The 22,695-nt window shown below is 41.1% G+C and overlaps 2 protein-coding genes across 3 annotated transcripts; one reads left to right on the top strand and one right to left on the bottom strand.

Moving 5' to 3' along the window:
* Window positions 1-385: 385 nt before the first annotated feature.
* snx3 (sorting nexin 3) lies at window positions 386-12,107 on the top strand. Its single transcript, XM_031875496.1, has 4 exons — window positions 386-567; window positions 8,151-8,246; window positions 8,597-8,721; window positions 11,265-12,107. Exons 1-4 carry the CDS (start codon window positions 406-408, stop codon window positions 11,368-11,370), a joined length of 489 nt encoding a protein of 162 aa, XP_031731356.1. The 5' UTR covers window positions 386-405; the 3' UTR covers window positions 11,371-12,107.
* Window positions 12,053-20,421, bottom strand: nr2e1 (nuclear receptor subfamily 2, group E, member 1). 2 transcript variants are annotated; one of them, XM_031875495.1, is made up of 9 exons: window positions 19,898-20,421; window positions 17,172-17,317; window positions 16,339-16,426; window positions 15,717-15,952; window positions 15,074-15,220; window positions 14,667-14,763; window positions 14,404-14,553; window positions 14,085-14,190; window positions 12,053-13,832 (listed from the first exon to the last, which is right to left on the bottom strand). In XM_031875495.1, exons 1-9 carry the CDS (start codon window positions 19,953-19,955, stop codon window positions 13,670-13,672), a joined length of 1,191 nt encoding a protein of 396 aa, XP_031731355.1. In that variant the 5' UTR covers window positions 19,956-20,421; the 3' UTR covers window positions 12,053-13,669. The 2 variants fall into 2 exon arrangements, with proteins under 2 accessions (XP_031731355.1, XP_031731354.1); XM_031875494.1 differs by having other exon boundaries at window positions 15,708-15,952.
* Window positions 20,422-22,695: the final 2,274 nt, after the last annotated feature.

A 22,695-nucleotide genomic window follows, 5' to 3' on the forward strand; every position in this document is an offset into this window, starting at 1 on the left:
CAATGTGCTGGCTGGCAGGTTGTAAACAAACCGAGTGACTGTTGGCCGAGGAGTGTCAGCTGAACCTCAGCTGATCGGAAGTGCAGCGCGCTGGCCTTTCAAGCTCGCGATAGTGAGACACAGAGAAATACCGGAAGTCTCCTCATTTGCCTTCAACATCAAAGTTACTCTTATACATTTTAGATATGTTAGCGTTTTAATCACGTTGGAAATTACATATATAATATATGGTATCTGTAAATACAGACACTTGTATGATATTATGCGCTTTATCGTCTTTATTTCTTATTACGCGGATATAACATCCACCAAATGTTTTATTTTGAAGTTCCCCAACGGGATGTAACTATTTGTATTCTGGCTAACTTAACTGACTATTCCAGCAGCTCGAAGGACAGGGGAGAAATGGCTGATACCATAGCTGACACAAGACGGCTCTTCTCTAAGCCTCAGAACTTAAATGATGCTTATGGACCCCCAAGTAACTTTCTAGAGATTGATGTGAGCAACCCTGATACCACCGGGGTCGGCAGGACCAGATACACCACGTATGAAGTCAGACTGAAGGTGAGCCTGCAGTAACAAGTGCTAATGACGTTAGCCGTAAGATAGTTACCTGAGCTACCTAACGTTTTTCCTGCAGTCAAAAAAAGTAATGACTTATTGACATCAGGTTCACTGCTGTCAAAAAGACGTGCACGTAACAACGATGTCGATATTTAAATGTATGAATGATTATCTACTAAAAGTGGGCGTTTAGTGCGAAACGAGTTAGCCAACGTTAGCAAGCGGGCTAGTAGCTCGTTAAGCTAGCTAGCACTGGTTAGCTCGCTGACATTAACGAGTTAACGTTAGTTACTGATGTTAGCGATGGGTCGAAGTTAGTTGACGAAACGTTTTAGGTAATCGAGAGATTTAGACAACAATGTTAACAAGTACAAATAATTAACTGTAGTTTTCTTTACTGGTAACATGTTGTAATTGCTCTGCTGATGAAGGGAATTTGTTTACATTAGCCTTGTTTTTCCACAGTGCAGCCGTTTTACCAATTGACACAAGTCACATGTCTGCAAATAAAAGTTCTATAACCCATGCAGCAAGCTGAATAAACGATGATGGAATGACTCCTCCTAAAAGTTGAAGCCTTCCCGACCAGTTCAGAGTTGAATTACAGCCACACCCCATTTTCTGACTGCAAAGAAAAGATAACAAAATTGTTACTTATTGACCAAACCTAAAAGTCCTGTATGACCAAATGCCCTTCTTGCTCCTTCCATATACGAATGTTATTTTATAGGAGATGTTGGTAGGGTTAAGAATGCTTTAGTTTGTCCTGACTTTACTGGTTATTCATCAAAAGTCATCCAAAGTAGTGGGCCAAAGGGGAACATAACTTAGCAAGTCAGCTTCTCTGGAACTGTAGGCAGGATGTATTGTGCTGCTGGATCATTTCCAGTCTCTCCCACCCCCCCTAAACACATTTCCTTCCTCCTACTCTTCTGAAGAACTTATAGTGGAGAAGAAATGTTTTTCCTCTTAGCTCCTACCATCCATAGTTTAACTCAAAATACTTAAATGTCCACGAGGAACTAAATTTGGGCAGTGGATAAATAAGACTTGTAAAAACGTTTACAATATACATAGAAACAAGAAAAAGAATACTACCAAATCCACATATAAACAGCTAAGGATAAAAACATGGAGTAAAAGCTGGGGGAAGTAATAATGTAATAGTCTTACAGTGCAGTAGCATTACTGCTGGTGTCTGCATGTACCTTCCTGTAAAGAAGCATGTGGGTCTAAATGCTTGTGTATGCATTAGACTATTGGCTCACACTGTCCAGAAGTTTGGCATTGTTGAGCAATCGGAGAGGAGAATAACAGTTGGACAATCTTAGCTATTGCAAAACACGGATCCGGTGTATTTTTTGGTGGTTTCATCATGTGTCAATGATCATACTAAATAATTCACCAAAAAAAACATATCAGTCTTTATCAGCGGATAGGAGTTGTCTCAGTTGTACTCGAAATCTAGATTTCCAAACGAAACCCACATGAACAAGACGTCCTGTGTATAGGACAATAGAAAGTTTGAACTTCTACAGTTCAATGACAACAAAGCAAATTCAATGTGGGGATGAATTTGACTATGTCAAATTATTATTTGACTATGAATGAATTATTGAATTATGAATAATTCATAATGCATAATGCATAATTATGAATTATTTGACTATGAATTTGACTGTGAAAGACTGTCACATGGTTGAAAGCTCCAGAGCAAAGCAACTTTGAGGATCTTGGACTGAGAGCTTTTTTCACCTGCTGTTTCCAAGGCCAAGAACGATTTATCAAGCTTAAATTAGGTATTGTTTCAGTGCTCAGTTATGATATGATGAGCTGTAAGAGTCTTTATCCAATAAGTTGCCAACACAAACATACGAGGAAGTGGTAGGATTACCTTTTTATAATGGCACCATTTTCAGGACTTGACAAAAAAAAAGACATTTGCACATTTCATTTTCCATCATGTCTGTCACCAAATATAATGTTGCATAAATTAAGCCGTTCCAGGACTCTACTATTTGCTGTATTGAGAGTCTGAAATTGTCAGGCAGTCACTAATCACATCTGATTGTCCAATCTCTTATCTTTAAGTTGTCATTTTAGTTGACTGACACCCCTGTAGTTAGTGGCCTGGAGTATTTAGATCGCTGAGCGGCTCTAAAGTATTTATAGTTTCGCTTTACCTTAAAGAAACGGGTTGAGGGAAGAGAAGCCGTCTCCAGGCATTAGCGGTGAATATAAGGCTACTGTACTTGATTAGCGTGTAATAATTAGCATATGCGTGTAATCACCATTATTGTGCACCTCATAGCCCTGTGTGACCCTGCTTTGCATAAGACCACAGAAGAAGCGGCGCATCCCTCACTTCTCAACAAACGTGGTGTCAACTTTGCTCTGCATCTCTCCTTCTCCTTTCTTCAGCTTTCTTTAGAAGCGTTTTACTCCATCGCCAGCACGCTAAGAGTGTTAGCCACAATGCCTCGGCCTGGAATGCATAGACCGTGCTTTGCTTTTTCCTTATAATATTTAGAAACTTTAATTCTATCACGGCATTATGCTCGACAGTCTCTGTTTATAACTCGTTCCCTTGTCTCCTGTTCCCACTGCTGTCCTGCTATCCACCTCAAGATCGAGAGAGCCCTTGTGGCCGCACTGAGAGAGTCTCTCTAATCCCCTCATTGAGAGAAGAGAAGAATGAAACAGGCCAGGGTGTGGGGGGAGCTGGAGTTTATTCCCCATCCTTACCCCCCCACGCCCCCCACCCATGGGAGGGCAGAAAGCCACCTCCTCACCAGCCTTCATCCCATTGCCCACTTATCCCATTTCACTCCCAGCTGTGTGCAGTCACTTGCCTCGTTCATAATGTGTTACTGAAGCCCCCTTTGATAACTATATGTGGTTGAATGTATAGTGGAGACACCACAGCAGAGGCTTATTACCTGCTATGAAATTATAAAGTTTAGTTTGACTATATTTAATTCCAATGTCAGCTTATGCATTTGGCTCGTGACTCATTGGCAGCGTTTGAATGTTTATCAAGTTAGTGGTGAAACAAACCGTCTAAAGGTTGGGTTATCATGTGAGAAGTTAACTGTTACACCGTCACCTGTTGACATCGAGGCCTGCATCTGGTGTTTAAAATCAATGGGATTAATCCACTTATTTCAGTCGGGTTTTTAAAGAAGTGGAAGCTAAGTTCGTCATGAAAGGAGGCGGATATCTCCTTTTGCCTGAGCAGACTTGTAATGTCCAGAGTCGTGTGGAAACAATGGATTTTTAAATCTAAATCCCTTCGTTTTAAGCGTAGTTTCTTAAATGGTTTATAGACCACAGGAAGCTGGCATCTTTGGTGTTCTTTATTTTCTGCCTTTGCACATATGTGTAATGTTTCTAATGACTTATTCTGCAGAGTCCTATTGTACCACTTTAATGTATTTTTTTTGGTGGTTTCTGGTTTGAGAGAACCCCCTGAAGCAGCATACTGTATTTGGACCCGAGAGAGAGGGAGAGGGAGGGTTGTTGGGTATTATCAGAATGTCTTGTCTTTAGTTGGTTCCCATCTCATCCAGAGAGCACATTCAGGGGAGCAAACTTTGGGATCTCACTTTGTTTATGGATTGGAGTACATAAAAGGCCTCTTATAGCTCTGTCGCTCACTCAGTCTCCTACCCCTCCTCGTCTCTTCTCCCTCTCTCTTTCTTTCTCTTTTCCATTTGGGCTTTGGGGCGGGCGCCTTTGGTCATTAATAAACTGGGGAGAGATGGGGTGTGTGTGTGTCTTTCGGGGGGGGGGGGGGGGGGCTTGTCAGGCACAGTCAAGTGTAATCCAAAGTCTACAGCATCCTCTTCGACAACTATTTTAATGGAAATAGGGAACATATTGTATCAAGGCTACCATATCCTACTTGAAATGACAGTATCAAAAGTGGGAGTTGATACTATGGCAACAAAGCAGCTTTTTGCCAGCTCGGCGAGTCGGAGAGAGAGGGTAGGCTGTCAGGCCGCAGGAGCCGGCGAGCGAGTGAACGAGTGAGAGGGTATATGGAAAGGCGAGAGCAAAAGACCAAGCCCCAGCGCTTTTGTTCCCGGTCTCTCCCCCCCCCCCCCAATTTTGCAATATGATGCAATGAAACGGTATTATGTTGCCATTTTTTTATGCTATTCTTCTGAAAAGGAGAGTATATGGGAGGGGTAAGAAGAGGGCATGAGGGAGGTTTAGGATGCACACACTCAAACTTGACTCAATCCATCCTGCTAAAAGCTAATGCATGGTGGCCTTGAACTGTTCTCTCAGGAGAGGAGTGATCTTTGTCCCATCTCTCCCTCTTTCTTGCTGTTTTTTAAGGGTCTCTTTTCAGCCCAGTTTCAATGAGCCGAAGGTATTGTATCCCACACATTATGAATCGCATGCTCTTCCTATAGAGCGTAGATTGTACACTCCTAATGGAAAGTGAAGCTAGAAGGTTTACTTTGAAGGAGGTACATCTAGCTTTATGGTCCTTTTTTATAAAAAAAAAATAATACGGCATCCTTTTAAACCTGCTTTTAACATGACCATTAATTACTTATTTGGGTGTTTGGATGTTGCATTTTTGTCTCTTCGGCTAACTTCATGTCTTTCACTGTCCTGTCCTTCCTCTTTTATGTTTTATTCTCTCCTGTAGAACGTGAAAGAGCCGAAGTGTGCCTTTTTAGACAATTAATGTAATGCTAACACCCGGCTGGATGTGGACTGGTCCCACCTCCTAATCACTGCAGGGGCCAGTAAGTTGAGACACCCGGGCCCTCGCCTTTAACCAGCCGTGAAGAGAAAAAACCCGCCATGGAAACCTTATCTTTGACTCGTAGAGCTCTCACGAACCGCCTCTTTCAGTGTGTGTGTGTGTGTGTGTGTGTGTGTGTGTGTGTGAGAAAGAGAGTGAGTGAGACCTCTCATTTTTCAGTTCTGTCATTTTCGTTCCTCCCCTTGTCCCGCAAGGCCAATCTCTTAATCACCGGGTTTGAGAGGGCGAGGGGATTGAAAGGCCAGGTGACTTTCTTTCCTTACACTCTCACTGCTAGCTTCATTGTGTGGACGAGAGTAGGCCGGGTTTGACTGTGTGTGCATAAACGCGGCTTGAATGCCATAGCTATTATATTTACATTGTTAACTGTGTGACTGGTCAAACCTCATACTTAACACCTGTGCGTGCATTCTTCATGTACGTTCAGTGTGTGCTTGCGCGTGGTTGAGTGTTTTCTGTGTGCACATGATGGGATTAGAGTCACGGCGGTGGCAGATTACCTGTAACTGTGATCTGTTGTGGTGGGGATTAACTTTGCGGCACTCCATGCTGTGAGGTAACATGACGCAGCGGGGACAGGCGAGAGAGAGGAGAGTGGAGTTAATGCCGGAGCACTGGGGTGATAAAGCTAAAATAATCCACTTCTCCTGTGACCTGAGAAAGAGAAGGAGTGAGGGGCTCACTGACGGCTTCACCTGGGGAGAACCTGAAACAAGTGGGAAAGGGAAGTTTCCAGCGCTGGTGGAGTCACATGAAAACACAGTTCACAAAAACATACCAGGCACAAAGTAATTAGTTTGATTAGAAAAATAGCTTTGAGGCTTGTGGTGGTGGTTAAAAACAAAGCTTGTTTCATGGGGTCAGAGTGAAACAGCTTTCGTGTTGCAGTAAGCGCTGAAGTTAGGGCCTCATTAACTAAAGAGTTTGTAAAGCAGATTTTGAAATCAGGTGGTATCACATACACGGGTAATGTAATGATCAGCTTTCAAAACACACAAAGCACAAGAAAAGTGAATAACAGTGAAACACAGGAGATGTAAAGGGACAGGGTAACAAACTACACTTCATATTCACTCTCACACCTCTTTCTCTGTCACAGACAGATTCAATCCCATAGAAACACAATGTACAATGTTTAAAAACAAACATCTAAACACTTACAGAGATACCCTCATTGACAAAATGGAGTGGAAAAAAAATAATAGAAACAATGCAAATTAAGAGCCCCACAAACTGCATCCTCCAAATGATACATATATAATTTTTTTTTTTTTTTTTTTTTTTTTTGCAGGACTGTTGCACTGCATTAGTTTTAGCGAGGTGTTTATAATAGACCTGAGTGTATACTGTGACATAAACCAGGGTTCTCTTTCAATGATTTAAGATTTGTTTTACAGTCAAACAGGAAATGAGTCTGTTGAAAGGCAGCTCTCATTTTCTTTCCTTCCAAATCTGGGTAGAATCCATCATTTTTGAATTTCTGAAGAGAGGACGGAGCAAAGAGGGAATAAAACAAATGCTGGCATTTTCCCCATTGAAACGCCACAAGAGGAGTCTCAAGGGCAGAAAATCTGACTTATTATTGCAGAACAAGGGAAATAAAGAGGAAAAAGACTGAATGGGAGAGACCATGAGAGTGAAAAGACCACTCCTGCTCTCCCTCCTCCTCAATTAGTCCTGCACAGACCAGATGAAGCTCCTGAACCCCTCTAGTTTCTCTGCTCTTCCTTTATGACCACGTACAGCGCCTCCCTCTCCCCTTTTGTTCAGCCATTTACTCAGCCTTCCAGTTAACTCCCCATCCCCTCTACTGCACACAGTCAGTCGGCTGCTTATCGATCCGTCCGCAGCTCACACTATATTCATGCTGCACCTACTTGCTCAATTGCTTTGCTCTTGTGATTCCGTCTTCCATGAATTCTGACCTTCTGTGAATGTGGCCTGCCAATGAAATGCTCAGTCCCGCCCCCCCTCCTTTGTTTGTGCATTGTCATGGCATGGCCATGTGCTGTCGGGACTATTGAAGAGGTTTGGCATTGTGCTGTAATGTGCCGTTTGCTCAATGTTTTCTGTGTCGAAACATCTTGCCCTTCTAACATGAAATTCACTCTCGAGTGCTTGTCAACAGCAGCTTAGAATTATGCACACATCTGCTCTTTGCTGTACAAGAACACACAGAAATGGCAAAAAAAGAATTTGGAGTGCGATAGACCTTGGTGAGCAAAACAAGAGTGAACTTTTCAATTTTTGGTTCAATTTGGATGAGTCTTTTTCTTCTTCAGGTTTGAAAGTGGGAACAACTGATTGAATGAATAAAATGACTTGAACATTGAACAGATTATCAAAACAGTTTTTAGTTTTTTGTCGATCACAGAAGCAAATAATTGTTTCAGCTCTAAAGGGAAGTATTGATCATTTTATTATATTGACACCATGTGGCGCATTATCGCTTACATAAAACCGCCATCAAGTTTCTCTTTTGTGAAGTAAAAATATTTAGGTGTTAGACTTTGGGTCGGACAAAACGAGCAAACATTATTTTATGTCTTAGGATGAAACGATTAATAGTGAAGCCCTAATAGCTTCATTGTAGCCATACATACACTACGGTAGATTTAGAATGTGTACAGACGCTGGCTAAACGTGGGGTCCCAGAAATGAAAACCATCTCTGTCATTTCTTGAAAATGTATTCTTCCATCTGCAGGCAAAGGGAGAATTTTTCCGTAAATCCAGGCAACACTTAAAGGAGACGGCTATACAGCAATTTGCCAACTTTGTGTGTGCTTGTGTGTCCACAGACCAACCTACCAATCTTCAAGCTGAAGGAGTCCAGTGTACGGAGGCGGTACAGCGACTTTGAGTGGCTCAGAGCAGAGCTGGAGAGGGAAAGCAAGGTGAGCCTTTGAGGTGAACTCGACACACAGGTTCTTGAGTACTTGGCTTATTAAACCAACATTAGACATTGATCACATCTGCGATGTTTTTGCACGTGAGAGAAAGTTGTTCATAGATCTTTGTGTTGAAGATCTGAATGTGGTCCGTGTTCTTCGTCCTGTCGCATCAAACGGTCACATGACATGTGACATGATCACTACAGGCTCATAGTTTAGTGAGCTGTCTTTTTTTTTTTTTTCTTCTTCTAAATGTTGTACTCTGTTAATTGTAAGCACTAATTAATGAATAAGTCGTGTATGCCTGTGTAACTGCTGTTGTATGATTTTCTGCGGATGCTCTTTTGTCGCAGGTGGTCGTCCCACCTCTCCCAGGAAAAGCTCTTTTCCGGCAGCTTCCGTTTCGAGGGGATGATGGGATATTTGACGACTCTTTCATAGAAGACCGGCGACAGGCTCTGGAGCAGTTTCTCAATAAGTAAGCCTTTCCACATCTTCCTCCGCTACTTTGCCAATGAGCTTCAATAATTTATTCCTTTTAAATTTGTTTTCTTTGTAGCTGCAGTTGTTTGCAGCTCTGGCCTTTAGTGAGCTATTATTTTAACTCTCAAGAACAATAAAACACTTTGTGCAATAAGTGGATTCAACTTTTTCACTTCTCTCCACATTGTTAACAAACTGAACCGGCAGAGACAGACGGGTCTTTTTCTTCACTATCCTCCTTAATTCCCCGGTATAATTACCTCGCAGAGGACAAGAACAACCAAAGAGGACTCAAGTGTGCACCCCCACAACATCATTTTCCCCACATTTGTTTTATTGTTGATGTGTAATTTATGATAATTGCCGCTCAAATTACAGCGCGTGGTTCCGTTGGATCGTGTGTGTACCTCTGCTTATTTTTGATCCAGCATGTCCTCATTTTCAGCTGCGGAACAATAAAAGTTACAGTGTGATTGTAATTATTTGCTTTGATTGCAGACTTGGCCATTATCTTTGTTTCATGTGCAAATGCATCAATGTTTCCTTTCGGAATATTAAGTGCTCAAAGACAGTTGAGAGAATTAAAATCCATAAATATGTTTTTTAAAGAAGATGAGAATGTGTTGGTAATTAAGATCTCCCCCCCCCCTTGCTTCCCATGAATGAAACACTGCTGTTGATCATATCATTGTTCAGACTTTAATACTGCCCGATGTGGCTGGCAGCATTGTTTAATCTGTGATTGAGAGCATTGTGAAGAGGGAATCTTTAGGAATGGTAAACATGATTGTCGCTGTGAAACAAGTGAGAGGGAGGAGAGGAGATAACCATCAGTTTTTGATTAGGCTAGTCAAACATAATTCATGCTTCAGGTACAGAGGAAGGGCTTACATCCCTACTTCAAGCAGTGCCTTGACATTTTAACATGCTGCACCTTGTCCTCAATGTCAACGTCTCCATTTCCAAAACCCATTAAACAGGGTATGTTGGGGAGCAGGCATGATCTCTCCAGTGATTGCCCCGGTATTAGACCACAGTCAATGCTTCCCCCGCTTAATTTGTCTAAAATATTTCCCGTTAGAGGTTAAGATGGATGCATACGTACAATGTCATCATGTTGATCTGTTCTGAGAAATTTACCATTTGATAAAATGGGATGTTTTTAGGGTCTCAGGTGCACTGGCTTGTTCTCGTTAAGCTCCTTTTGCGTCATCTGAAGGGACATTTGGGGAAGCCTAATGTCAAAGTGACTTTAACAGAGGAAGACACAGTCCCAGTCATACAGCATCTTCTGTATGACTGGGACTGAAGGGCATGAAAAGTGCAGATTGATTTAGGTAAATCATAGGATAATAAAGACGCATTCACCAAAGCCTCAAGATAAACTTACCTTAAGTTGTGTGAAAATCTGTGACACAAGTGAAATCTACAGGCCCTGTACTACTAATCGGTGTGTATGGTCCAAGTTTTATCACTGTTAACTAGATTTATTAATAGCATATTGATTATTGCAAAGATTGTAAGATATAATCCTGAAGTTTCATTGTAGACGAGTGGTCAAGATGAATACCACGTACTCTCAACATCCCCTTTCCCGCTAGAGACCTTTTATGTTTGTGTCCCAAATCCATTCTAAACACCACCGCTCAGCAGGTTTTGAGTTTTTCATGTCTACTAGTTGTTCATGTTATTGTAGAAACAGTAGAGTGACACCAGGATATAAGAGGAAGGACATGCAACAAAGGTCCCTTGCCCCTAGGCTACCAATATGCCACAAACCCTTTATTTTTGAGTGTGACGCTATTCTCCCACAATGCTTTGCACAAAGGAAATGGAGAAAATAAAGATAAGTTATTTTTATTATCTGAGAACTATTTCAGGTTTGGAGCGACATTAATTGGCAGTTTAATTTCCTGTTGATGTATTGTATATTGACTGCAAAAGCAGCATGCTATAAAGAGAAGTATGCAGTACATACTGTTAACACTTAGTGGGGAAGTGGGACACGGTGTGTATATCTACACAAATTAGAACTTGCATCGGAGCAACATGTTGTGCAGGTAGGTGTCTTTATAGTGTCGTGTAGATTTGAGGCATTGGAAGATGTTTGAGGTGGTTGTTTACTTGTGCAGCGTACTGTAAACAAATCAGTCTGTTTTCTAATCCAAGCTTCTCTGTGCTTTGACTTCTGACCGGTTGTGCGCACCTTTTTAATGTATGTGAGCGTATCTCACTGGCTAGCTGAAGCCCCCCCCCCCCACTGCACTTATACAGCAGTTACAGCTGATAACGCAGGCCCACCCTCTGGTTACACTGTTGGCTCTATTCAGCACTGTTGCTGTTGTTTACACTGTTAGCCAATATAGACAATAGATGCTGAATCTAGACTGATCTTTGAATCCAGCAGTCTAATGCCCCCGTCAGTCCCCGTCCGTTCATCTGTGTCCCCGTGTCCAAAGGTACATTCAAGTCACCAAGCCTCGTCTTTGAACTTGTGACTCTCATTTCAAACCTGCCTTTTGCTCTTCTGTGTTTCAGAGTGGCAGGTCACCCTCTAGCTCAGAACGAACGATGCCTGCACATGTTTCTACAGGACGAGTCCGTGGACAAGAACTACACCCCATCCAAAATCAGACAAGCCTGAAAGAAACAAAGATGGCTCTGCTTGGCATGGTCTGACTCGGCCCTACTCAGTCCAGCGTGGCCCGACAACCCAAAGCTCTCTTCACTGCTCCATGTTTCTCTCAAGACAATAAACATTTCAATGACAGCTTCCCCTCCCAAAATACTATGTTTACTTCCTTTAGTTAAATTAGTGACCTTATTGGTGTTTGTTTTCACTTTCTAATTGGAGTCAAGAATGTTCGACACATAACTGTGGTTGACAATTTATCGTGATTTCTTTTTATGTCTGGAAATGCCACTAACATGGATATATTATGTATTTATCATTTAGCTATGTCTTGAATATATTCATTTATATAAAAACATTTAATGAGCGTGTGTATGCAAAGCTCTTGAGTCAAACCCACAGTTTCCTATCATTCATATATCTATATATATATCTATATATATATCCATATATATATCCAATACTGGCATGTTGCGCACCATAATTAGCAACTAAACACACACACGCACATATGTTTGATGGGCCCTTACTCTCAAATCACACTTAGTTGATCCTCTCTCAAAAACGAAGCATGTGTGTGTATCGACCAGCACCTGCGCAGTTATCACAATGATTTTCTAGTACGAAAGAAGTAATTTACACAGAGGGAACTGCAGTATTTCTACTGGTTATATGCATTTTGAGATTTGTATACTGCTGTGCCATTTTTGTTTATTTTGAAGATTTTCCAATAAAATAGGTGAAATGTCTCCATGCATAATTACATTTGTTGATTTGGACTGTTGATGTTTCAAACAAGCTGCCACAACCATTACAGCTAACCCCAAATGTATTACATTACTTTTTTAATGTATACATGTCATTTTAATCACAAAAAAAGGTTTAGGCCTATGACCAGAGTTTATTTAAACTGTCCTGAGTGTTTAGAATAGAGTAGGCTACTTCTAAAAGGGAATCGGTAACCCGTTATATCGGTGCTAAACACATGCATAGGTAATCCCTATGTAATCAATGACTCTTGATCAGTTAATGCATGGATTAATTATGATCAAGTCAGACTTTACTGATAATATATAGTGATTGTTAATGTTAAATTCGCTTGTACCCTGAGGGCCTGATTAGCCTCTGAAAGCACAGCAGTACTTTATCTGTACTACTTCATACTTTGTGACATTACATGAACTATTTACACCCTGTAATCACTTAATTTGTGTGCCACCCTAAAGCTTATAAATGTGACGGAGTCAAAATTGAGGCCGATCAAATGCATGGATCTGAAATGCATTTTTTTTTTTTTTTTGTAAATTGGTTCCAGCTACTTTGGTGGTAGATAAATGTATGTATCAACAAATCTTTTGAAAATATACTATACATTGATAACAAAATTTAGATCTGAGAGGAGCATCACCATTGTTGACCATTACGTTTCAGCTGGTAGTTTTATACCTATGGTTATTTAAGAGCAGTTTAGTTCAGTGTTTTTTTATTCTCTCGGTTACAACTCTAAATGGTGTTAACTCCAAATATTTACAACAGAATAAAAACATCACAGGCCACAAAAACATTTCCAAGTGCTGAATATTTTTATCCAGTGTTGGTGCCTAACTTCAAAAATTCGACCTAAAACAGCCTCAAACAGGACACACCAACACGTAAAGGACAGTTACCACTTAAATACAAACACCGTCTTCAGATGAATGTAGTTTTACAGTCGGGAGGCAATGCAAGCAGCATGTCCTTTAAAAGTCTTCCCCCCTAAATCTTCATAGAGTTCTTCTTTGCCCCGTGCATTTGGTTTCAGCACCAGATCGAGGGACAGCGATACACATCCCCCGTTACGCATGCGGTCATCTTTTCTTTTTTTTTCGGTTTCCTCCATTGGGATTGATCACAGCAATAAATGACTGAATTGGTCGTCAAGCTCATTGGTCTCACAGACACTCGAAAAACTTCTTAATATATAACATTTCTTTGTCAGACACACTTGTCAGATACTCTCCAGAGTCTTTAGGCGATATTTAAACACTGTGGGCTGCCTGTGCCCGCACGTGTTCAGTTTCACACAGGTCATTCTAATGAAAGTTACAGGCTATTCTTTAACTAGAGCAACTGCTAACAGGCTACTTGGGGAATTCCGGCTGTGTTGCAGTCAGAGCCTATAGGCCTCAATAGGCTACTTTAAGACAGCCTAATAGATTGTGTGCTCAGCAATAATTCAACCCACGGTTACACCTGCCATGATTTGTCGTTCTGTCGACTGCTGTGTGGGTCTCTGGGCCTTCAGTTCAAGTCTTTTTCAGGTGGCGAGAATTCATATATCGCTGGACTTGTACATGTCGGAGAGGAGCCTGGTGATGGGAACGTTGCCGATGGTCTTCTTGAAGAACACCTCCTCTATGGTGGACGGACCCACCGAGCGGAGCGCCGGCAGGAGCAGGAGCAGCTTTCCGAAGCGACACGGCTGAGTCGGGTATCTGAAACACATTACTGGGGTCAAGAACAGCGCCTCTCTCCGGTTCTATAAGCAGAGATAAAGCCTATCCAATTAACTCACACCTGTGATAGAAATGGCTGCTAATTAAAAACGAGGTTCAGCCGTCGCACCTGTTCACAATTACAGTGGCGTATTGCCTTATTCACTTCATAATGACTCTGGCTGCTAATACTTGCAGGAGGCGGTTCAACATAGGCCTGAAATATGACAGAGATAGATAGATTGATTTTACCTGGTGTGTATGTAACTGTTGAGAGTGAGCTGTGCCTCGTCTTGCAGTGCAGCAATGGCGCTGGCGTTGCGGAAACTTCTTAACTCTGTGTTGCCATGGGTCGGAACTATAAGACAGAGGAAGGGTTTTAGCTATCAAAAAGCTGTTGTACTACACGAATAGTGACATGCATTCATTGCTAAAATAACTTTTGCTCTAATTCCTCTTCCCTCTCCAGAGTTGAGTTTAGGCAGCAGAAGCTTCAGGGCATTTCAGTGGCAATAACAACTTCCGGTAAATGAGAAAATGGTCAAATACCCATTAAGACAACAGCACTCACCGGCTTTAAATGTCACGATACATTTCAAACAGGCGAACTCTGTTGCATCGAGACGCATCTGTCTGAATCTGGTTACCACCTCTTGAAGTGCTTGTATCTCAGATATGATCTTATTCATCCGCTGAGACTCTGTGTTTTCGGTGTTCATTCCTACGAATAAATATGGAGACAATGCCATTATGCAGGACAACATTATATGCAGTCAGTGAGACCTGTCAGTGATCTGTAGTCGGATAAGCTTTCTCGTGCCTTGATAACCTTACCTGAAACGGCAAGCAGAGTAGTAGAGTCCACCGGAATGGCCCATTGCGCGATACCCAGAACAAACAATTCCCTCCAAGCGTCCTCCAACAGAATCAGCTGCAGAGAGGAATAGTTGTGTTAAACTGCACACCACAATGAAGAAATTGATTATAAATTGCAAGCCTTTTTGAATCTTATAAGGTACCAATGCAGTAGTAACGTGTGCGTAATGATGGGTATTTATTTCTGTTGCGCATAGGATAGTTCGTTTGGCAATCATTTGACGTAAAATATTACACATGAAATTGAATCAAATCAAAATATCTAAAACGTCAGTTGGGGACCGAATCGACTCCTGACCGTTTTTTCTTGGCTATGGCTCGTGTTAAAAGGCCCTACGGAATAATATGTGGGCTCCAAAGCGTACCTGGTCAGATAAGGGGAGAGTGGAGAATGCGGGAACACTCTTTGCCCACTTGATGCTCATGAAAAGGAGGCGCGCCGCTGACTCGCACACAGACTCCGTCGCCACCTCGTAGAGGTACAGGGGGGTGCCGCTGACTTCATGGGGATACTGGAGGAAGTGAAAAAGACATTGTCATCATCACCATCATCAGTTTATGTTAGAATGAAACACAGTTTACAGAGTGGTGAACAACAATAAAGATCAAATTCCAAGCCCCAGCACCTGGTTTTATAATCATTAGTGTTACTTGTGGTGGATTTACAGCACTAAATAGGCGGATTTGCTGCTAAATCAGGACAAGAATTTCAACTTCTAACCCTGACGGAGAAAACTGTAATCCTATAATAACATTTTGGAAGGCTATAATACAAATAGTATCAAAAATTAAAGGAGTATCAAAAATTAAAGGAGTATCAAAAATTAAAGGAATTGTATATTCTGATAATTCAAAGCATTACATGAAATGCTATACATGTCAACTGAAAACTCCAAAGAAAGCACATATTTGTTGGTACACTGCAACTAAATATTTGGAGGTAGAAAACTACCTATAACGTATAGCTATGTAAAACTGGAAAGAAAGAAAAAAACGTACAAAATATACCTTCGGGGTGGGCTGTGCCAGACCCACGATGGCTTGTCTTTCCGGTGTGGTGGCTACTCCGCTCATCTCCAGGTTGTGAGGCTCCAGTTGCGTGACCGTGGTGAAGAAGGGAGGGCCGGCCAGAGAGGATCCCGGGAAATGGGTCGATGATCCGTTCACCTCTTTGTGGCCTCGGAAATATAGGGCCACTTGTTTGCGGATGGTGGACGTCCGGGGTCCCCTCTCGTGTTGAACGGCTGTGAAACGGGACAGCGAGGACACAAAGTGAACGAATGACCTCTGCTGGAGTGAATGGCTTGTTTGAATTTTATATTTTATATATATTTTCAAAAACTATAGTGACTAGTTTATTTTATTGAACTAAATGTGTTCCTGAAATTAGGGAGTCAAATTGCATGTTTTGTTTGCTTGAAAGATGTAATCTATCAATACTCCCACAGAGTGTAATAACGTTTAAAAGAAGATAACAAGATAAGGTAGCCTAATTATCAACCTGTTACTTATTTTCAGCCTTCATAAACAGCATTAATACACTTTTCCATGCGTGTTGCCCAACTCCAAACCAAAGGTCACTGCATGGCGTGTCAATGGCCAAAGTGATAATTCAATTACACCCATTTACCGTCTTTATTCATGTTCACTTCTAGACACTTTTTCAAACGGCACGCTCGGCACTGGTTTCTGTGTGTTTTGTCCACGGGACAGCCCCCCTGAGAGAGAGAAAGGGAGAAATATCCATCAGTTGAATTTCTCTCATCTTGCACAACTGAAGGCTTCTTGCTATTATCTTCCTGGGAGGCCAATCTCCAGGTGAGAGATCGAGCTATTATCGACCATGCTCCCCTGCGGCTCCAGTGCGGCCTCATCCCGGAGGATAAGTACTCTATCCCGCCCTCTGCTGCCTAAATCCTCGCCTTCGAGTCATCACATTAAATTGGATTACATCTGTTATATTATAGCAGCGTGATGTTTAGACCAATACTTAATGGTCCAGGCATGACACAATTAGGCTCATCAAATGAGACTTAATACGGCACCAGAAGTGAAAAGCAAATAGAATATGCGCGTAAAATACGCATTCCGTGCGTATAGCTCGTAATGTTTTTTTTGGATGTAATGTTTTTTTTGGATGAGGACCAGGAACGTCGAGCCACTTAAATCCTGCTTCTGATAACAGTGAGAATACAATTATATATTTGTACAACTGCAGTGGATGTAGATTACTGATGAAATATCACTGAGTAAATTATAGGCATACATCACTACAATTTCCTGTGATAGCTTCCATCTCTGCAACTTGCTTGATTCTCCCCAAAATATTGCATAACGAGACAATCAAAAATGTACTAACGTATAAAGTTTGCACCTTTGTCGCATGTACATAGGTGGAAAGGAGGATAACGCAGCCTATAGGACATAAATTTGGATATATAAGAAATAAGAAGGAGGCCTCACCTGAGAGCCAGATTTACAGACGTACGTCCTGTTTCTGCGGATGCTCCTCTTGAAGAATCCCGAGCAGCCGTCACAGGCGTAAACACCATAGTGTTTCCCCGAGCTGCGGTCTCCGCACACTTTGCATGGGATGTCCAGAATCCGACCTGAGAAAGGCCCAAACTTAAATAAGACACCATACCCTGAATAATACCTGGGTTAAATTGAAATGAATGAAAAGTCAAATTGTGACTATCGCTTATAGTGAATATTGAACATCTGGATACATTGCAAGAACAATTTCTAAAATTGATACAAAACTTGAGAAGGTGGTTGCTTTACTGAGTTTTGGAGTCGAGTTCTGTAGTTCAGTAAAGTGAGACCAGCTGCTTAAATTGGCCCTGTGGACGTACAGTAATCCCAAAAATGAACACGTTTTAGACATTTCACTGTGGAGCTATGGACAAATCGCCCTACAAATGACTTTTTTTTTTGTCTGACACGCACACACACACACTGGACAGCGCCCCGCACTTCCGCCGAGCATGGGAATTCACGGCGCACATTTCAAGAATAAAGTCCGGTGGGAAGCGTCATATCTCAGCTCTCTAAAACAATGGCCCGAGGGCGCACAATGGAGACATTAGGGGAAAGTGTTAACTTAATGATTTTCCCCCATTGAACCTCGTCTGACTGCCTGGATCTCGACAAGCTGCCAACTCCCCTTCATAATGGGACTCGACAGCTGCTTTATTCCGCAGGTCTATAGGCCCCAGGATTAGGGAGTGACACTGCACCATGAGAATAATGCGCACCAACTCGTTTCACCAACTCAAATGAAGTGTATGTAAATCGACCCCGGTGTAGATGAAAAAATGTGATTTTTTTGTGTGAAGATTTTGTATTCAAATCTATTAAAAAGAAGTATATTTGTATGCAAATGAGAGAGTCTTTTTTTATTCTGGAGGGAAAAGCCGTCTATGTAATTACACTGACGTTTTGCCACCTGCTCATTGATTCACCAGTGACCCGTCAAAAAGGGTAGCATGGGAATAACTACTGAGCAGCAAAAACAATGACTTCAGGAGGAGAGTTATAGGGCTTCAATTGCCAGATTATTAAGAATCAGAAGGCCATGATGGCTATTTAACTGTTGGCCACAGCCGTGTAATTGCAATAAGATATAGAGAACCTACTTTTTATGTAGCATTTATGCCTCAAAAGAGTTTATATGTTAAAAGTCATCTTTTCATCACGGGAGTAATTGTAAAAAATCAACTGCTGTAGGCTTGAATAAGTTATATCCCCACTTGTAGTTGTCGATAGGCCATCATTGTTTTTAAATTAATGGTAAAAATGTTGACCATTGGAGTAAATTTCAGATTAACAGATATTTAATGAACCAAAGCTCAGCAAGTCAAGTTCATTTGCGCACCCCTAAATAAAAGTTTCAAACGTACTTAAATTGAAGATGAATGAACGTGGCCAAAATATAAACTGAAAAGATTTTATTTTATTTAAACTGTAGATTGCTGAGAGTCAATTAAATAAAATGGTGCATCATTTTGTTGTGAAGGGGGGAAATGTATTTAATTTCCCGCTGTGGGGGTCCAATTCGTCTCCATTGTGTTGAGTAATTGCTAGAAGATATATGGCATATTCTATTAACGTAATCACCATCATGGTCAAAAGAACTGGAAATAAAGTTTGAAGGAAATGTTTTTACTGACCACCCATAATGTGGGTGAGAACTGAGGTGACAGTGGTTGTAATGTTGTAAGTTTTCTTTGTTTTATTCTAACATTTTGGTTATTATCAATAAAATCCGAACACATTTAACCACTTGCACGATAAAAAGCACAGAAGCAACAGTTTGACGTGAATAACACGTGTGAACAAGGTAAACGATACTGAAAGAGACACACAGGCAAATGTAAAATCTATAGAAATGTCCTATCTTTTGAAACACAAAAATAATCTATACTTTAGGCCTATAGCTAACTGCGATTTAATTTTAGATTTATTGTGAGGCCTAACAGAGACTGCGAAGGTTAAGAAAACAAATCCAATTTAATGTCAAACCTTAAACCACTAGAAAATCTTCAATACCAGAAGAAAAATACTCAACAATTGTATTCAAAACCACTGAACGCATTTGTGATTAATAGATAAATAAGTTTTTTTTTACAGTAGCCTAGTACAGAAATGCACGGTAGCAGACAAATAAACGCTGTTGATTAATTTGTCTAAAATAGCAAACCAGCAATCCAGTAAGAGAATAATCTACAGGCTTTAAAATCGTATATTATCAGTGATTAAATATCTCGCTTTTTATACAATTTCATAGAAGTTGCTCAATTAGGTTACAGGCAACAAGTGGCATCTCGGAGCATGGCTATTATTTATTTTCCTTCTGCAAACTTGGTCAACTTCACAAAAAGTACGTGTCCAACGTAAGGGATGAGAAACTGAGACCGCTTTAATTATCGGTCATGGACACAAAGTTTACGCAGCCAACTCGGGAAAAGAAACAGCTATTCCCCACGGATCACTACTCACATTTCTGCAAGACCGTGAGGAACGAGCCGACTTAATTATTGTAGTGAAGCTCGAGTGCGTGCAGTCAATGTGCAGCATGCTTTATGTTCATGTTTTACATGTCAGCGAGAGGTCCATTATAGACCACTTGTTCTAACACACCGGGCTACTCAATATTCTCCAGGAGCATCAGGAAAGAGAACACTTACTTGATTTGACATTCAGAATATCCAGACAGCCACTTGTTGAGCCAGCGGGTTTGCTCATCGTGGACACTCGACTTAATAACAAAGTTGAGAATGAAAATGTTCCTCTTTCTCTTCTTGTTGTTGCTGACAAAAACAATCAAACTCGTGAGACGCAGCACTTTCCTTGACGTCTTTACTGGCGGCGATGAGATCGGCAAGTCAATGTCCCGAATTGCCCAACTTGACAAAGTAGATCGCCGATCGCCGAGTCCAAATTAAGACACACAATTGCACATTGTATCAGACAATCTTCGCCTCCGATGTGCAGGGTCCCTGTAGGCTACGGATGGAGAACCGGACTGTAGCGACCGGTTAACGGCAACAGCAGCCCTCCAGCTCTGGGAGCAACAGCCGGTGCATAAAGTTGGAGTTGGAAAAACGCAGCCTAGAGCGCTTCCGACGGTGCCAACCCGATGTGAAAAAACAATTTTTGGATATTCTGACAAGTGCAAGCTTGTTAAAACCAGAACACGGTGTGACTTTGTGGTACGAGATCCTCAAATAAGCCTCGGTAATATTTATGAGAAGTGTCAGGGGAGGCTGGAGGGTGGAGATCTCCACTTCCTTCATCCACTTGGCTTTCTACTCCAAACTCCAGCCTGACGTCACTGGCGTGTGAGCGAGCGTGTCTGTGTATGTGTGAGTGATCGTGTGAATATGCTTGCAAGTAATGTGCAGTGCCTTGCTCATGGATCAAAAGGCATTGCAAGCAAAAAAAAAACACGTGTTGCACGCACATTTTCTGCTGCATTTAGATTTGTTTTCGCTGCAGATGCATTTATTTAGGGGGCACGTCTCCCAATAACCAACTCAAAAGACTTGAGCATTAATAATGCCAATATAAACCGTATCTAAAAACACGATTCTAAATATCACGTTATGCATTGCATATTCGAAATAAAACAACAAATGGAGCTGAATTGAAGACGTTGCTTCAGACAAGTTGCAGTTATGACCATAAACAATATCAGGAATGCTGAGTTATATTGTTTGATTACTAAGAGGCTACTAGAGGGGTGGGGTGGTTATGGGGCTCAGACATAGAAAAAAGTGTCAGTGCTCCTCATTTCCTTCACAAGTGTGTCTGGTTACACATGCAGTCCTTAAGATTCATGGATAAGTGCTTGGGAATGTGTTGGCCCACTATAGACACTGATCAGTCACAACTGTCAAATAGCTGAGGAAGAAATTGTTTTTCTTTTGGCTACATTAATGATTAATTAAATAGTTGTTATTATAACATATTGCTACATACATATAACTGCTGAAGAATACTTTTCAATTTTAATTTTCTAAGGTTGTTGCATGTCAGCAATTTGTCTTTCTTTTCATGGCTCCTGCATGTGATGTAATGGATAAATAAAAAGCTTTTTTATGCGCAACAGACGCAATTTATTCAATATAGTTAAAAAACAATCTTTCCATACAAACAGAAAATGCACTTCTTCTTCTTCTGCATTTTAAACATTATGGCTTAAGGAAACGTTAACTAAAATACATATACTGTATATATACACACATATATACATTAATAGATAAATAATCCTGCCTTTAGAAGTGACGATACAACAACAATCATGATAACCTCTTACTTATAAAGATAGTAAGTGAATTTCAGTTCTGACATCATCACACTTAATATTTTATTTATTGTTTATCCATTTGACTTCTCTCCTGCATTTACTGTAGACCTATATGCTGTTGTTTTAACACTCTTCACACTTTGGCCACCAAAAAGATAACAGAAGTGTACAAAAACATAACATCTGGTGCAGAAAAAAATCACTTTGATAATAAACAATATTATAATATCACTAATAAATAGTAATAAAATAAATAATTACATACGAATCTGTTTTGTAATGATGCCTTATCAAGCAATCAATTTACCAACTGTCTCCAGGAAAATGGTAACAGTTACTGATGGTGCACACCTCCCATACCCGTGCCTGGCGGTCCGGTGGGTCGGGGCCGGGCCGGGCTGCAGGGCCCCGCTCACTGACACCCTGACCTTGACAGCTTGCTGTGCTTTCGCCGGGTAACTCCAGAAATCCATATTCTGCTTTTAATTGTGTTCATTCCCACGGTACACTAAAGGCCATATGGACTCACAAAGTGTCGATTTAAGCGGACAGGGGCGAGGCGGAGAGGCGTAGTTAATTGCAATCAGCTATTGTTGTGTCTTTCAGCCCTCCCTTTAGCTGAACAGCCGAGGCTGGAGACTAACACGCCTGAGGAGAAATCTCTATAATATTCCTTTGATTTCCCTGCAGGGATCCACAGAAAGCCTCGTCCTCCATTGGAAGTTTATGGCCACATATCGTGTTTTTATACCTTTTATAAATAGTCCACACAATAAAGGCTACAATACACCTTTATTATGGGGACACAAAAAAAAGCAAGCTGATGAAAGTGTATTGGCCGAAACGTTGTTAATAAATAGAAAGCAAGTGGAGAGGAGTGTGTTGTTCCAAAGTGACCATTTTCCGGATTTAAGGATTATTTATCATACTTAACGACCACTTCTTTTGTTGGTAATTAATTTAAGAAATCAAACACTACACACGCCAAAAGGCAGAATCAACGTGTTTTACATTTTAGCACTAATCGTATGTACATTCTCACAGATCAATAACATTTCTAGTTATTTCTAAGTGTGTGCGCATGTGTGTGGGTGGCTGCCGGGGTGGGGTGAATGGTGAATGTGTGACATAATCTCCTTAACTCGTCCTAATCCTCCTCATTCACTGATAGCCTTT

The sequence above is a fragment of the Anarrhichthys ocellatus genome, unplaced genomic scaffold (assembly GCF_004355925.1).
Source record: "Anarrhichthys ocellatus isolate YVR2014 unplaced genomic scaffold, GSC_Weel_1.0 scaffold91, whole genome shotgun sequence".
Taxonomy (NCBI): domain Eukaryota; kingdom Metazoa; phylum Chordata; class Actinopteri; order Perciformes; family Anarhichadidae; genus Anarrhichthys; species Anarrhichthys ocellatus.